This window comes from Oculina patagonica, chromosome 7 (assembly GCF_052425735.1).
Source record: "Oculina patagonica isolate OP01 chromosome 7, crgOcupat, whole genome shotgun sequence".
NCBI lineage: Eukaryota > Metazoa > Cnidaria > Anthozoa > Scleractinia > Oculinidae > Oculina > Oculina patagonica.
In genome coordinates, this window is record NC_135764.1 from 14,054,903 (window position 1) to 14,069,735 (window position 14,833).

Sequence of the window (14,833 nt, forward strand, 5' to 3'; positions counted from 1 at the left end):
ATCATTTTACAGAATAAACTGACAAACAGCGTGACAAACGAAAACAGAACGACGATGGCAAGAATTTACCGTGGCGATAAAAGCCGTCGGCGTGGAAATGTGGACTGTACACGAAGTTCGCGAAAAGTGGAAAAATTTAAACTTCGCGGCAAAGAAAGACTTCCCAGACATGTTGCATCGGCTGCATGATTGCGTCGAGTATTGCTGTTTTGTTTGACTTTCACTATTGAATTTTACTATTTAATCCGAGGTTAACTATTTAACCCACCTAGCTAGGTGGGTTAAATTTAACCCGCTGTTTACCCCGAGGTTAGCGTTAACTTACCTTTGAACAACAGAACTAACCAGGGGATAAAATTTAACCGGAGGTTAAGTCGATTTAACCCGAGGTTAGGAGTTAACCCTCTTTTGAACAACCGGGCCCAGTTCTGTTGAGAGAAGCGTCTGGCCTGGAGCCCGTTACCCGGAGCACAGGCGGCCCAAGCTCTCTATCAGATTACCTTTGGACGTGACTCTTGCTTACGAGCGGTGTTGTGTTACAAAGATTCGATTTATAAGCCGGTTTGTATGGGAAACAACGGTTTTGCTTTAAAAGTAAAAAAATGTATATTTTGTGAATAAAGTTGACTTACCCTGATTCTTTGTTTCATTCTTTGTTGTCGTTCAGCTTCTCAGGTCGATACAACGCGTTTTCGGCGAGTAGTGGACACCTAAATAATGATAACTCGCCGAAAACGCGTTGTATCGTCCTGAGAAGCTGAACGACAACAAAGAATGAAACAACGAATCAGGGTAAGTCAACTTTATTCACAAAATATACATTCTTTTTACTTTTAAAGCAAAACCGTTGTTTCCCATACAAACCCTTATAAATCGAATCTTTGTAACACAACACCGCTCGTAAGCAAGAGTCACGTCCAAAGGTAATCTGATAGAGAGCTTGGGCCGCCTGTGCCCGGAGCGTGCAACTTCCATACTTCGTCTGTGAAACGGCCGGTTTTCACAAGTAAAGTTATTTTTAGGTATGATTTTCCCGCGAATTTGTTTCGGATAGCCAATCACAAGTGATTTCGTAATAGACTGTGCATGTTGATACGTAACTACAGTACCTAGTTCACCTGGAAAGTTAACATAGCGGATACATGCGGGAAATCTTTTTCGTAGTGTTCTGACAGCATTTCAAGCGATAATTTCAGCATTTCCTCGTAAAGTAGTAGCTGACTTCATCAGAAGCAGTAATTTTCGCGGGAAAGGCTTTGCTAAAAAATAACTTTATTTGTGAAAACGCCGTTGCACGAATACATGGAAGTTGCACGCTCTGGGTCGGCAATCGCATCCTTGCATGGTATTTTCTCCCGCAGGTATTGCAGCCACAGTTGGAGTGTGGATTGATTGCCTGAGTTTGCTGTCTCTGCTTCCTGCGTTGTTTTCTGTCCTGCAGCTGCTGATCCCCCCCCCCCCCCGACCTCATGTTGGACAGCTTGGCGCCGACTGCAAGCAGTTCCTAGCTTAGACTTGCCATAAATCGACTTCACGTGAATTAAGCTGTGAGTTTCAGACGTCCTTGAAGCAAAGAGTTGGGCGGCCTATTGGCGGCCTATTGAGCTGACCTGAGGCCAGCTTCCCCACATTGACTTTCGTCCAGATCAATATTTTCTTAGAGCACAAAATGATGCCTGGATAGCACGCACGCAACAGCTTACCTTGTATGACAACAGTATGTAGAATTGCTATACTGATATCCAAGTTTACAAGGCAACGATGTAAATAGAGCGACTAAAATTAGGAGAAAGTTAGGAAACCGCACGGTTTTACACGATCAACGGACTAAAAAACGGGGACTGCTCGTTCAGTCTGGAAAGGACATAACTGAAGGATTTGTACTATATGTGACGTTGTCGTGTTAATCGCCACTTAAGCCCTGGGCCCTGTTGAGTAAGATTAAGTAGGATTTTCTGCAACCATTCCCTGTGTTCCCGAAGTTCGAATTCTCGTTGCAATCAGCCAAAGGTGGATTAAAGAAGTATGGGAAACACAATGCTGACGCAAAAAAATCCTTAGGAACACAGAGAACAGATGCACAAAATCTCATTTATTCTTAATTTGCTTTAAGCACCTGAAGCCCAGGGGAGGAGAAAGGATGAACGCGCGAGAGCATTGGTAGGGTCCGCGCAGCACGCAGAAACAACTTGACTGTTTCTCTACTAAAGTGATGGGTCCAGACCGATTTTATGACGGGTCTGTACCCCATTTTCTCTGTCGTGTAAACGCGCCCATATAGGCGCCTATATAAGGCGCGTTTACACGACAGAGAAAATTGGGTACGGAGCGTCAAAAAATAAGTCCGGACCTGACCACTTTTGTAGAGAAACAGTCAAATCAAAACGGGGCCATAGGCGGCTATGGCCCCGTTTTGATTTGACTGTTTCTCTACAAAAAAGGTTAGGTTCGGACCGTTTTTGTGACAGGTCCGTACCCAAATTTCTCTGCCGTGTAAACGCGCCTATAGGCGCCTTTGGCCTCGCCACAACTTGGACTTGACTGTTTCTCTACTAAAGTGATGGGTCCAGACCGATTTTGTTACGCCGTCCGTACCCAAATTTTTCTGCCGTGTAAACGGCCTAACATGCAAACATAACACACAGACTTTTTAAATTTCAGAAGTTCTCCTTTTAAAACAAGACAGCCCGCGGAGTAAGTATCTTTAGCTTATTTTTAGTCTAAATCTGTTGTCTGAAATCATTTTTTCAAACTATGTTCTGCAAAAGTGATTTTAAGAAATTTACCGCAACTTCACTTTTAATGTATAAGACACAGTTAGCTAGAGAATTAAAAATCTGCGAAAGAAACTAAGTTTCACGTAAAAACAGTAGAAAATCCATGTGGGACAGACAATTTTAAGTTCTCCATAAGCTCTTTTTGCTAAATGATCTCACAACCAAGTACAGCGATTTGTAACGATACCTGATACGAAGCAGCTGAACTGAAGCTTAACAATGGCGCGCCGAGTGGCTGTCTCTCTCTAGGAGAAAGTTTTTGTGTTCTCGATCGAAAAAGAGTCTGCTTATAAAAGAAAGAAAGAAACGAGAGCAGATCTCTCGAGTGACTGAGTAAACTAAAAATGACAATTTTAGCTGATCTACATTTCAACTGACAACTTTCTACTTCCAGAGGTTTCTAATGTTTAAAACTATCTTCGTTTTCCGGCTTTCCGGTTCAGATAATTAACACAAGAATTATATCTGTGATTTCTGCAATTGGGGGAAATGATCTGAGCGAGATCAACGATTTCGCTCAAGACTTCAAAAATGCAAAACTGTGGAAATATAAATAATGAAGTATATCTTCTAACGCGCCTTAATTAAGAAAACCACATACAGCTTTGTTTAAAATACTTGGTAAAACTTGACACATTGCAAATTAGCTTTAAATGACTTGCAAGACTTTAAGTCAATCAAATCAAGCCAGTATCAAACCGGAGAAAAATCACACGTTTAAAAATTTTGAAATCGTTTTTGAGTTTTTTAAAGCCCCTGCTTGGTTGATTTTCTTGTATAAATGTGAAGTTTTGTTCATTAGTAGTCAAACTATGATAAAGCAATTATGCAGTTTGTACAGCTGAAGTCAAATATTTTGCTTTCTCAACCGAGAGTCAACATAGTCTTGTTTTGATAGCAATATTTTATTTTAAATCCAAGAAGGCTGAAATATCATTCCTAAATGTACAAAAGTCTTTAGTTTCCATACGGTGGCGATCGCTAGGGGACAAAAATCAATTAAAAAGCAATTTATCTTGATGAATGGACTTACGTCGTTTATCCCCTAAAAATCCGGCCGCGAAAACGTTTGTCGATTTTCAAATTTTGAATTTTAATTTCTCTTTGAAGACGCAGTCCGACGCCGTCACGGTTACTTTGAAAATAACTTGCTGGAAAATTATAAACCCCCATTTGTCGAGTTTTACAACCTACGGGTTTTGAAAAGTTCTAAAACTCAATAAAAAGAGAGAAAACCGCGCCAAGACGAACGCTCAAATTAAACTCATGCTTAACGATCTGGACAGATGGGATGCATGAGTTGTTTGTTTAAAAGGATTTTAATGATTTTCCATAATAATTTCTAACAGTCCGTGAGAAAGTTACACTATGTTCGCTCTGAGATTGTCCCTCAAAATTCTCACGGCCTGCTCGATTCAGTACGTAGATAAAACGCGCACAAAATCAGTGAAGTCTCATTTGCGATCGAATGTTCCTCGGGTGTGCTCGGTCGCGCTCTTACGTTTTCACGTCAGCCACTTTGCACTTTTATTGTGCACCTAAGGTTTGTATGCCAGACTGTTTATTATAATTGTTCTTTATTTCTTCGATCCTTCCAGAGTTTAATGTTTACATTTACTTTTTCGAAGATTCGCTTTCAGCGTTATTCAGGGATTCTTTTTTGATTTACCCAAGAAGATTTCAAATTTGTTTTGGATTGAAGAGGAGATTTTAAATATTTGTATCCATTTCCTCGTACAGCCAGCGTAGCCCATTTGAAAGTAATTTACGTACTATACAGGGAAAATCTTTGTACAGAATTGTTCAGAAATGCTATAACTGTAGCTTAATCGGCGATGAGGAATTTTATTTTTTAACATCCTCTTTTAGCCTTTTGCCTCAAGCTTTAAGTTTATGTTTACTAATACATTTCATGAGCGCCATTTCATTTATTTCTGGCATTTAAATCAAAGCTCGCCGTTTCACAAAGAGTTTATTTTACATTACAAAATGAAGACGGCACTATTTTTTTCATTTTTGCTACCAACCAGAAGTGAAACACAAAGACGCAATTATTGTAGCCCGACTACATCAAATGTTGAGTGTAAACATAAGCTATTTCTCTTCTACGCATTGAGAACGCGATTCGATTTCGTAACACGAGGGTTGTATTTGTTTTAGGATCCTATATCTTCCCATTTGCGAATTTTTCTAAAAGGTTCCAGCTGCTTTGCCAAAGAGAAGAGTGAAAATACAGTGACAACGGCTCACAACATAAATTCCACATCGAAAAATGCGTCTCCTAGCGAGAAATTTATTATAAGTTAATTTGGTTTTCATGAAGCATTGTTGCAATCGCACGTATTCCAAATTTACAGAATCTCAAATTGAAAGCTGAGAAAACAGCCTGCGAGAAGCGAGAGTAAATACTTCGATGAACGCGGAAACACATGCAAATGGCCACGTCCTTGATTTCTATGGTGAAGTTAGATCTTTGGTTGCTAGTTTTACACAATATCTTTAAAACGAAGAAGTTCTAAAAACTCTCTTATATACATTCTCACGAGCGCATATTAAACTTTAAAGAACCGCTTAGATTATCCGATTTATTTGTCTTTACTGATCGAGCTGAATTTCTCAGATATTTAGTCATCAACTAGTTTAATTGTAGAATCGAGGTTTATCTTAAAAAAATTTTGTTTGTTGCTTGTACGCGCATGATTTTACGTTCACTCTCGCAAATCTTTTACCCGCTTGACGTACAGAACCTCGCTGTCAGAGAAAAAATGACTCTGGTTTGTACATAATTTATATCTCTACTATTCCCTTAAAGACAATATTCCCATTTAAAGTCTTTCGCAAGATTTCTGAGATTTTGGGAGGCAATTTTTCGTCACCGTAGTTAAAAACCCTGAATCGCATGCCAAAGGCAATAGTATCAAAGACCGCCGTCGGGAAGCCGCCATTAAAATTCCAAATCGTTCACACTGTCTCCTAGAACAAAATACTGTTATATGGACTACTTGGTAAAAAGAAAAATCCAGAAAAGATAAAATTGCTTTCTACCTTCGGGCTTACAGCTGAAAATTCACGAAAAATTCTTCTTTTAAAATCTAGTTTCCTAGGTTAGTTTTTGTCGAAGAACGAAAACGCAGTTTAATCTAACACTTTTAGCAGCGGGCTCTTCGAGAAAAGCGACGAAAACGTGTTAGCTTCCCAGGCAAGTTAAACAACGGTAACTTTGTTTGTTTTGCTGGTCGCAATATAGCTAGAAAGCTCGAATTTAGAAGTCAATTTTTTCATGTGTATTTGGCAAGATATATTTCCAGCTATCCTCTCTTAAAACGCGACGTTCCGTTAGCCGCGAACTCCGCAGAAAAGTCCGCGCTAAAAAAAACCCGGAGGGATAACATTCAAATCCTTTGCGCCAACTGACAAAATCCATAGCCGTCTGAAAGTTTGGAGTAAAACATTAAAAAACGATACCCAATAACGCTATTATTGTAAAAACCAAGTTTAAGTTTATTACAAGATGAGGCGAGATGGAAATATAAAATATTTCGGCTCGATTTCAGAGCCATCTAACACTGAACAGAGCGATAATATTTTCTTTTAGAGGACGACTTTAATAACCCGATTGGATTTCAACGCATTTCACTTAGGAAATTAAACAAAATTTTTTAGGAACAGAAGGTTTCCTGGTGAACTAAATGACTTCATTTTAGGGAAAGTTGAGCTTGGTTTTTGTTGGGTTTGATTTACAGTATAGATAACACATTTCACACTTTTAAAGTTATTCACAGCTTAACAAATCGAATGGTAAACAGACCAAGACAAAGCGAGGTTTGCTAAGCATGGAGAAAATTCCTTAATAGATGTACCTTTTCTTGCTATTTTTATCTTTTTTTAATTTCAACCCCTTTAGAAGTTTTCACCGAAAAACTAATTTCGTCCGGGTCTTTTAAAGAAAAGAAGATACAACAGATCGAATCGTCGCTTCTTTGATACATCTCAAAATCAACACTTCCGCAAACTCTTGAAGTCCGCATTAATTTTTAATTTCTTTCCTATTAGCAAGAACTTTCGGCAAGATAGGAAGTCAGCTAAGTAATCGCATTGTCACTTATCTAAGATCTAAAGATTCTTTTGACTTTGGACCAAGTTTTAATCACTAAAATGCAAATAGATTGAAATGATAATCGGCAGTATTCGCCCAAGAAAGTTTACAACAAGGTTAATTGAAAAGCAAATTTGCAGTAGGATTCGCGAACGCTCGACAGGAGTAAATAATGTTAAACAATATTTCTAAATTGGACTCCAACGTTGTGTTTTATTAGTCTTCTGAATTTACCAAAAATGAAATTTATCTTGGTCAAAAAGCGAACAATATCCGTTAATAAAAAAGGACAACTTTTCACATTTTCTCCGACAAATTAAACAATAGTGTTTGTGACACTTGGATAATATGAAATTAAAATTCAGAAAATAGACCTAGGAAACTCACACGGCGCAACTCATTTGCCATTTTTTAAATTGAACTTTTGTGCTCTGCGAAAAAGAAGATAAAATTACACTGAGAAATTCCGGCTCTGTTGTATTCATTTTCAGTGACACGGTTTGCCTTTTCTCGGCGACTGCTGAGTGAATAGAATAATATACACTCAGAAAACGAAGAACACATTAAAAACTGTAATGTTCCCCACCGTCAATAACTTTTCGTTCGCTTCACTGCCGTAAGCACTACACTAATTATTCTGTAAAACAATTTACGCGAAATACAGTAAACAGTGAATCAGTTTTGGTTCGGTGAACTTTATTCTTCGGGAAATGCACAACATTTTATAAAAGTAAAACCATCGCGAAGTCAATTCAACGGTGTTTTGCTTCAAAATATCACACCAAAAATAAATTAAAATTGTCTCTATTCTGTTGTTTTGGCACCATATGTGCCGTTCCCACGGTACGGAGTGTTTTCAGGCAGCTGTAGGAAAAACTAAACAAACAATTATTAGCGAAGAATGCATTAATCGACCTTAATAATGGAAGGGATCGTGTCATCATAATGAATGTAGCATTTAAAAGCTCATTAGCATATCTTATGTATTTGTGTGATGCTTGGTACAGAAAGGATTAACAAAAGGAAAGCGCGACATCGTGCTTGTATATTGTATCTTTTCTCTCCTGAAAAAATAAACTAGTCAGGCAGACCTAAACAAATCCAACCAGCCACGATTTTATCTTAAAACGTGAAAAAGGTGGAAGCCATTTGAATGTACGACTTTTAATGGGTTAACCGGACATAAGCGATACAATAATGACTAAAGGTGACTTTGAATGGCTTTTGTGTTTTATTTCAGTAGCTCGAATTTTAAAACAAATTTTGCAAATGCGTTGAGTATTTTGCTGATAATTATTTTAACCAAGTAGCCCCGTGTTAAACATTTACGGGACTTTTCTCTACTGTTAGTTTTATTTAGATATCAGAAGTCAGCTATTAATTTAAACCAATACTAATTTTTTATTTAGTAGAAACTTAATTATTGCATGACAACATCTCTTGCCGAATAAAATTTTCGCAGCAATTTAAGAAGCTTATTATTGTCACGTAAAATTTAAGTTATCACTTTTTTTCATTTCTGACGAATTATTATCAGTTTTTTTTCTTTCACGAAGTATGGGTTTAACTTTCACCCTTACAAATGCGAAACGTAAATAATATTCATGCCCTCCAGAACGAGTAAACATGTTGTGCGGCCTTCTACGCCGCCAATATCTGATTGCGTTATATTTTCCCTCTATGGAATTGTTCCCCAAAATAAAACAAGCATTCTAAAGACTTTTTTAATAGAGCTAGAAAAATTATCTCGGCGGTGTTTTCTATTGTCTTATTTAAATGAAGTCACCTTTTTTGCGGTTATTATCAGAAAGTTTGATACGCTCATTGTGAGGTCGCTATATTATTTAACTATTTCCTTGGAGTTTTAATTATTGTTTGGTGTGAAGTACGTCCGGTAGAGCAAATCACCTATATATTAACACCGCAGGAAGCTTCATTTCTTTAATATAGCTTTGTTTTGTACGAACATGTGAAGTAACACTTGTATATTGAAGCAAAATTAATAGAAGAGCAGTTATAGAAACGCTAAAGTGAATTTTGACAGCGCTTTTAAAAAGTGCAAGAAATTCCGCGTGTGTTCGTGATAAATGGGCCGCGATGATCTCAAACAAAATATAAGGCACGATTTTCACAACTGTTGAATAGAACGTAAACGACTCTGGCAACCTCTGCACTTGTGTTTCGACAAAAGGACGATTTTTCCAGAGAAGTCTCATTAATCAAAATAAGCGATTAGAGAATACGAGTCACCTTTGCCCCTGAATTAGAAATAATGGAATAATTTGTATGCATTTTAGTATTCAAAACAACAGCTTTTTAAAAGCTCCGATTTACAGCACGTGGTCGAGAAGTCTGGCACGATCCACAACGTTTAACTGATTAAGTTTTGCGAATTGCCATAACCGAACACATCCGATTGTACTGCCGACTTTGTTTTGGCGTTCGTTGTAAAAATCTTTTATATTATCACCTCCTGAAACGTAAAACCTAAACACATGCAAGTAAAGTTTACTTCAAAGGATAGCTTAAGTTGGCCTTTAAGCAAAAACGAGCGAAATTCGGCCTAACTAAGAACCCATTTGCGGTCTGCTTCATGAAAGTGTTTTAATTCGTATCAAACATGAAAGATATGGACATCTTGAAAAAGTCTCGATATTAGCTGTAGGTAAACCACATTTCGTGTAAGCAGACGGCAAATTTGAGGTTTTAATCGAGAAATTCTAAGCGGCTTACGAGCGCAGGTTGTTTAGGGACGCTTCTTGGGGGATTTACACCACATATCGGCTTTCCAACGCCCACAAAATTTCACGTGTAAGTTCCATTTCAGGAACGTTCGCCGCAAACTGCCGCGAAGCGTGTTTACGAAACATTTGAGTCTGCACGACCGCAGTTAATTAAATATTCATATTTTACAGAAAACGGTCGATACAATTTTCGCTTTATCTGCAGGAGAAAACTAGCCGATCTGGAAGCGTAGAAAACTAGTTGGGAAAGTGGAAATCGGTAAACACACCTGGAGAAATCGAACATTTGTGGTTTATTTCACGCCTACATGCTTGTCATTTGCGGTTATTTGTGATTTCGATGGGTTTCATTTTCATAACGCATGCGCAGAACTTTAGGCTTGTCGCCCAAACACTTTTCACTAAAATCCAACGTTTTTCTGCGTTAACTGTGACTTCAATATCCAACGGAAGCTCGCATAAACGGGAGAAAATCCTTTTCAAAGCAGTTACGTGTCTTTCTCTGACTTAATTTGAATAAAAGATGAAAAAAGAACTCTTTTTTGCATAAATTTGCGGCATTTTTTGTTAAGTTTTAGTGTTTTTCACGTTTGTAACTGAGCGCTAGTGCATCATTCATTCAACTCCGAAAGTGCCATTTGTAAAAGCTAGTTTATTATCACTTGGTTTATTGCAGTAATGATAAAAATTGCCTGTTTACATAATTACTAGCGCTCAACGTGCTCTGTATCTTGTGTTTTTTGGCAACTTTTAAAAGCTTTTTACAAGTCTCAGTCAAATGTGTTGACATTACAACAAGACAATACTCTTACTATCCATCGTTAATTAATATATTTCACATCACAAACACTTTTTCGTCGAAATATCCAATATTTTACCGCGGTTTCCTTCCCGGAAGAAGAAGGGGGATGCTAGGCCGAAAATGGGGGTCTTCATGGTGGTACAAAATTTGCCAGCTCTCTCCAAAGCCAGCTATCTTACCAATCCTCCCTGATTATTCATTCATGATTTATTTTTAAGCCCAAAAAACATCTGCTTCTCCTATTTAAATCTCTACAAACAAAAGAAAAATCTAATTCACTGCATGGCGTGGGTAACACCTTTAATAAAGGATACAAGACGAGAGGAGAGTCCGCTCTTGAAATTCACGCTCGTTCGTGGAGACAATGGGGACTATCCGAGAGGACTGCATCCTAAATGACTTTGGAATTACCCATCGTCGACTCCTCTGGTCTCAAAATCTGGCAAGAAATCGATTGCATGCACCCTTTGAATACGCAAGGAGACTTTGACAATTGAAACAAAGATCTGAAAGAGCCAAATAATTGATCGTGGCTCAGGGTCTGGTTAATTCAGGGCGGGCTATACAAAACTCATGTGTCGTGTTTCAACCAATCAGCTCTCGTCTCCACAGGGTAGATATCGACCAGTGTCTTAATGAAAAAAAAGAGCTATTCACCAGCACGCAGGTTGCTACCAATTGTGTAAATCTTCGAACGTGTGCACACATAATACCTGTCTCCTTTCTTTTAAATGGAGCTGCTCTTGGAAATGGCTGATCACAGCTGCCTCTTGTCTCTTTAACAATACTCTTCCCGCAGCTGCGATAGAAGTATAGCTCTTGGTCTCAGCAACGGGGACAGAATTTTGTATTGATAGGACAGAACCGACACAAGCAATTACTTTGGCTATTATAGCTTTAATCCTCTACAGTAGACGTGTGTACCAATATCATTTAACTATATCTCCCTGATAAAGCGTATAACACGTTGGGACCTCATGCAAATACACGTATCAAGACTCGGGGTTGATATTCACACCAACGGATTAAAAACGCGTTTGTCTCGCGCAGTTTGTGTAATAAATGCCATACCTGGGGATTATGGGCAATGAATACAGCATGTATCAACCTGTTACTTGAATTGTGCACTACTCCAAGGGCCCTAAGATCATGCACTGAGCCCATCCCACTTAGGAATGCTTATGTGAGACAACCCTGTAGAACAAAGCCGCTTAAGTTCTGCTTGCTCGCAGCTTAAGGGGTGTGACACCCCTTAGCTACCTCACGGCACAAATGTTTTACGTTTGAACCCATGCAAGAGCAAACACGCCTGCACGTGTGGTAAGAGTTGAGCCATTCGATAAGATCAAGTGCTCATTGGTATAACCCCACGTTTTCTCTTAGGAAACCCGACAAGTAAAGCTCAGTGTTTCGTCTGTTGGTGCCGTGAGGTCTGCAGACCAATAGACCTCCTGGGAAACAAGATTACAGATCGATTCTACAGGAGTCTTTAGAAATCAGATAACGTTGTTTAACACATGAGGAGAACACACGACAAAACTGAACGCCCGTTAGGCATACTCTGCGACGAAATTATGCACGCTTTTGTAGGTCTAGCCTTAATTGAGAAGGGAATGAGAGAACTTTATACTCGTTTTCGAACAGATCACGCTTTATGCACCTCATTAATTTTTTATTTGCAAAGAATTCTGAAACTACGAAAAGTCAAGCAGTTATGCAAATTAAGCCTCCCGCGCAGAGCTGCTACATTCACTCTTTTGTTAAATCCCAATGAAATAAAAGGCTGTAGGTTTATCCCTACAATAAATAATATTTTTTATAAATTTACTCATCACAGATTATGCCACTTAGAATTCCAACAATAAAAAGCCACAATGTATGATGTATTCAATGTCTTTTAATATACAAACTCTCAACGTGTTAAGCCTGGAGAAAAAATTTACAAAAATTGTTTAATTTACAGAAACCGACCGCCATTAGAGCTGTTTTGATTCGAATTCCTTCTCGACGAAACAGCGAGCAAATCGAACAACACTCGTCTACAAGATATTGAATTTCCTCAGTAGTAAGATAAAACCTCGTTCGAGCATTCATATATGTTACATTGTTTTTCTCGTTAGCTAGTTGTTATTAAAAAATAATTCTACCTCTGCTACAATACAATTAAAGTTCAATATTTCCCTGCCTTGGTATAACAGTATATTATAACAGCATTTTCGTGTCCTTACAATGGCGAGGGATACATTGCATTGTTATGGATTCTAGGATCTTCGGGGGTCCAAATCTTCGCTTTCATTATGCTTGACGGTATTTTAGGTTTCTTCAAGTCTGTCCATGAGAGGGAATGTCCTGTTAATGGCGGTAGACCGTATTCTTGAGTACCTGCCAGAAGGAAAAACAACAAGAAGAAAAAAGTGAGCAAACATGAAAACATAAATAAAAGAAATGAATATCAAAAAGTGTCTGTGAAATTTTGCCTTGTTCGTGTTGCGTGGCTTAAGAGGGAACATTTATTTGCTTTATGGGGATTTGCCGTAAGAAAATTACAAGATTTCCCTCAATTTGCAGCTTATAAAATGCAAAAAAATTACCAAAACGTCAGTTTATTTATTAGCCATCATCACTACATGCATGTGAGAACTTCCCAGATGCGCGCAAACTGGCCGCTACTAAAGCGACGTACTCAGTCGAAAATATCACACACTTACCGAAACCCCTATGGCAGATCATCACTTTTCTCGGCTGTTCTGAAGATGTTGGCTGTAAGGCTTGACTATGACTCATATCGGAGCTTATCATTTCCGTAAGAAACCCAATGTAACCGATGGCGAGCCGTAATGTGTCCACTTTAGAGAGTCTTTTCTCGTAAGGCAGTGTAGGGATGTGATGGCGAAGTCCCTCGAATGCCTCGTTTATACTCTGCATACGCTTTCGCTCGCGTAAGTTTGCAGCATGTCGTTGCACGATTTGCTGCGTTGGGGATTTCCTTCTCCGTTTTCGCTTCAAGGTCTTGTCGTGATGGTCCGTCGAGGCGTAATGAAACTGACTTTTGATTTGTGACTGACTTTCACGGAATGAGATCGGACTCTCCATCTGTTAACGATTAATATTTTCCTTCGGGAGTCTTGAAGCTCATGAAAGGCTTTTGCTCAAGCTAATAGCTCGGCAGATACACGTTTGCGGGCTTATAGCCACTTTTAGGCGGCGAACGAGCCAATCAGAAGCGAGCTAGGAAAAACAATTATTCGATAAAGGGTTTGTGACACTTTCTATTGTGCGAGGTATCCTGCCGACTGCAACTAAGTGTGAGTTAAGCGTTTAATAAAACTATGTAAAAACTTACAATGCACAACGAAATTTCATAACGCTTGATTTGCGTTTAAAAAGTAGTAAATTAGAAATCTGTGTAATCGAGAGAGTAGGAACTGCCGCTAGGCGCATTGTTCGGAGCTTAGGGAAAGCCTAATTTTTTCAAATTGAATTGGGACTTTATTGGTGGGAATATTTTTGTCTCTTTTTCGTTTTTCTTTCCAATGTTTGTATCGATCAAGGATGATCAGTCCGCAAACAATGAATATCTTACTTAAAATAAAATTATGCTAACTAAAACGCTTCGCTCCTGCGAAACCTCTTGTGACTTTGAAACCGCAAACAAACTTCTCTCGCGCTGAATGACTGGGCAAACATGAATAAAAAACGTGAGACATCTCGTCCCAAAAACAAAACAATCGCCAAGCAAAGAGTCCAGAACGACAGAACGGCGAAACAAGCATTTCAATATTCTTAAGTGGCCGCGCGAAAATTCACATCAAAATGTACTGACGTCATCGGTTACAGGACAAACAAAGCCCAAGAAAACAAATGTTGATTCGGAGTCTAGAATGACAAACTTTTCATCAAACACGTTTTTCTCGCCTTGATCTGTGTTCTCTAGCTCCGAATGTCGTGCTTTGTATTTTAATTCTATTTCTTTCAGGGTCAAATGTAAGGATTCCTTTTCGACTACGAGGAAAGCACATTTCTTTGAATTAAGTTAATTTGAGAGCAGACGTGTCAAAAATGAATTTTGTATTATTTAGTAAACTGTGTATGGCAAAATATCCGATCTGTTATTTCCGGGTAAAGCTGTCGAATTAAATGCTGTTTTGCTGTAAATGCGCCGAGATATCGTTTGTTCCATGTTGTGTGAATTAAACGTGAAGGTTTTCATTCATCGCGGATGCGCTGTCAGTGACGAGGAGTTTCCTTTGAGATTGCTTAGCTGAACAAAAGGACATCGCTAGGCAAGTAAATAATGTATAAAAGATAATAAACTGAACGAGATTGCGGCATTGTATCCAAACAGTAGAGAGAGCTATTGTATTGAGCCTTCACCGCTATTTAATGTCGTATTCCAAACTCATTGTACCCCCAA

The 14,833-nt window shown here is 38.6% G+C and overlaps 1 protein-coding gene and 1 long non-coding RNA gene across 2 annotated transcripts; one reads left to right on the forward strand and one right to left on the reverse strand.

Moving 5' to 3' along the window:
• Positions 1-4,151: 4,151 nt before the first annotated feature.
• LOC144661205 (uncharacterized) lies at positions 4,152-12,298 on the forward strand. The gene is made up of 2 exons (XR_013572235.1): positions 4,152-4,320; positions 11,803-12,298. It is a non-coding gene; the product is annotated as an uncharacterized LOC144661205 (long non-coding RNA).
• LOC144661204 (pancreas transcription factor 1 subunit alpha-like) lies at positions 12,299-13,569 on the reverse strand. The gene is made up of 2 exons (XM_078521899.1): positions 13,128-13,569; positions 12,299-12,801 (listed from the first exon to the last, which is right to left on the reverse strand). The coding sequence occupies exons 1-2, from the start codon at positions 13,510-13,512 to the stop codon at positions 12,644-12,646; spliced, it is 543 nt and encodes a 180-aa protein (XP_078378025.1). The 5' UTR covers positions 13,513-13,569; the 3' UTR covers positions 12,299-12,643.
• Between the last annotated feature and the right edge of the window lie 1,264 nt (positions 13,570-14,833).

What these genes read in the sequence shown, in the direction of transcription:
- LOC144661204 (XM_078521899.1), bottom strand. Translation starts at nt 13,512, where the DNA reads ATGGAGAGTCCGATCTCATTCCGTGAAAGTCAGTCACAAATCAAAAGT. An exon ending in GATCTGCCATAGGGGTTTCG is followed by an intron (nt 12,802 to 13,127) that starts GTAAGTGTGTGA and finishes TCCTTCTGGCAG; the next exon opens with GTACTCAAGAATACGGTCTA.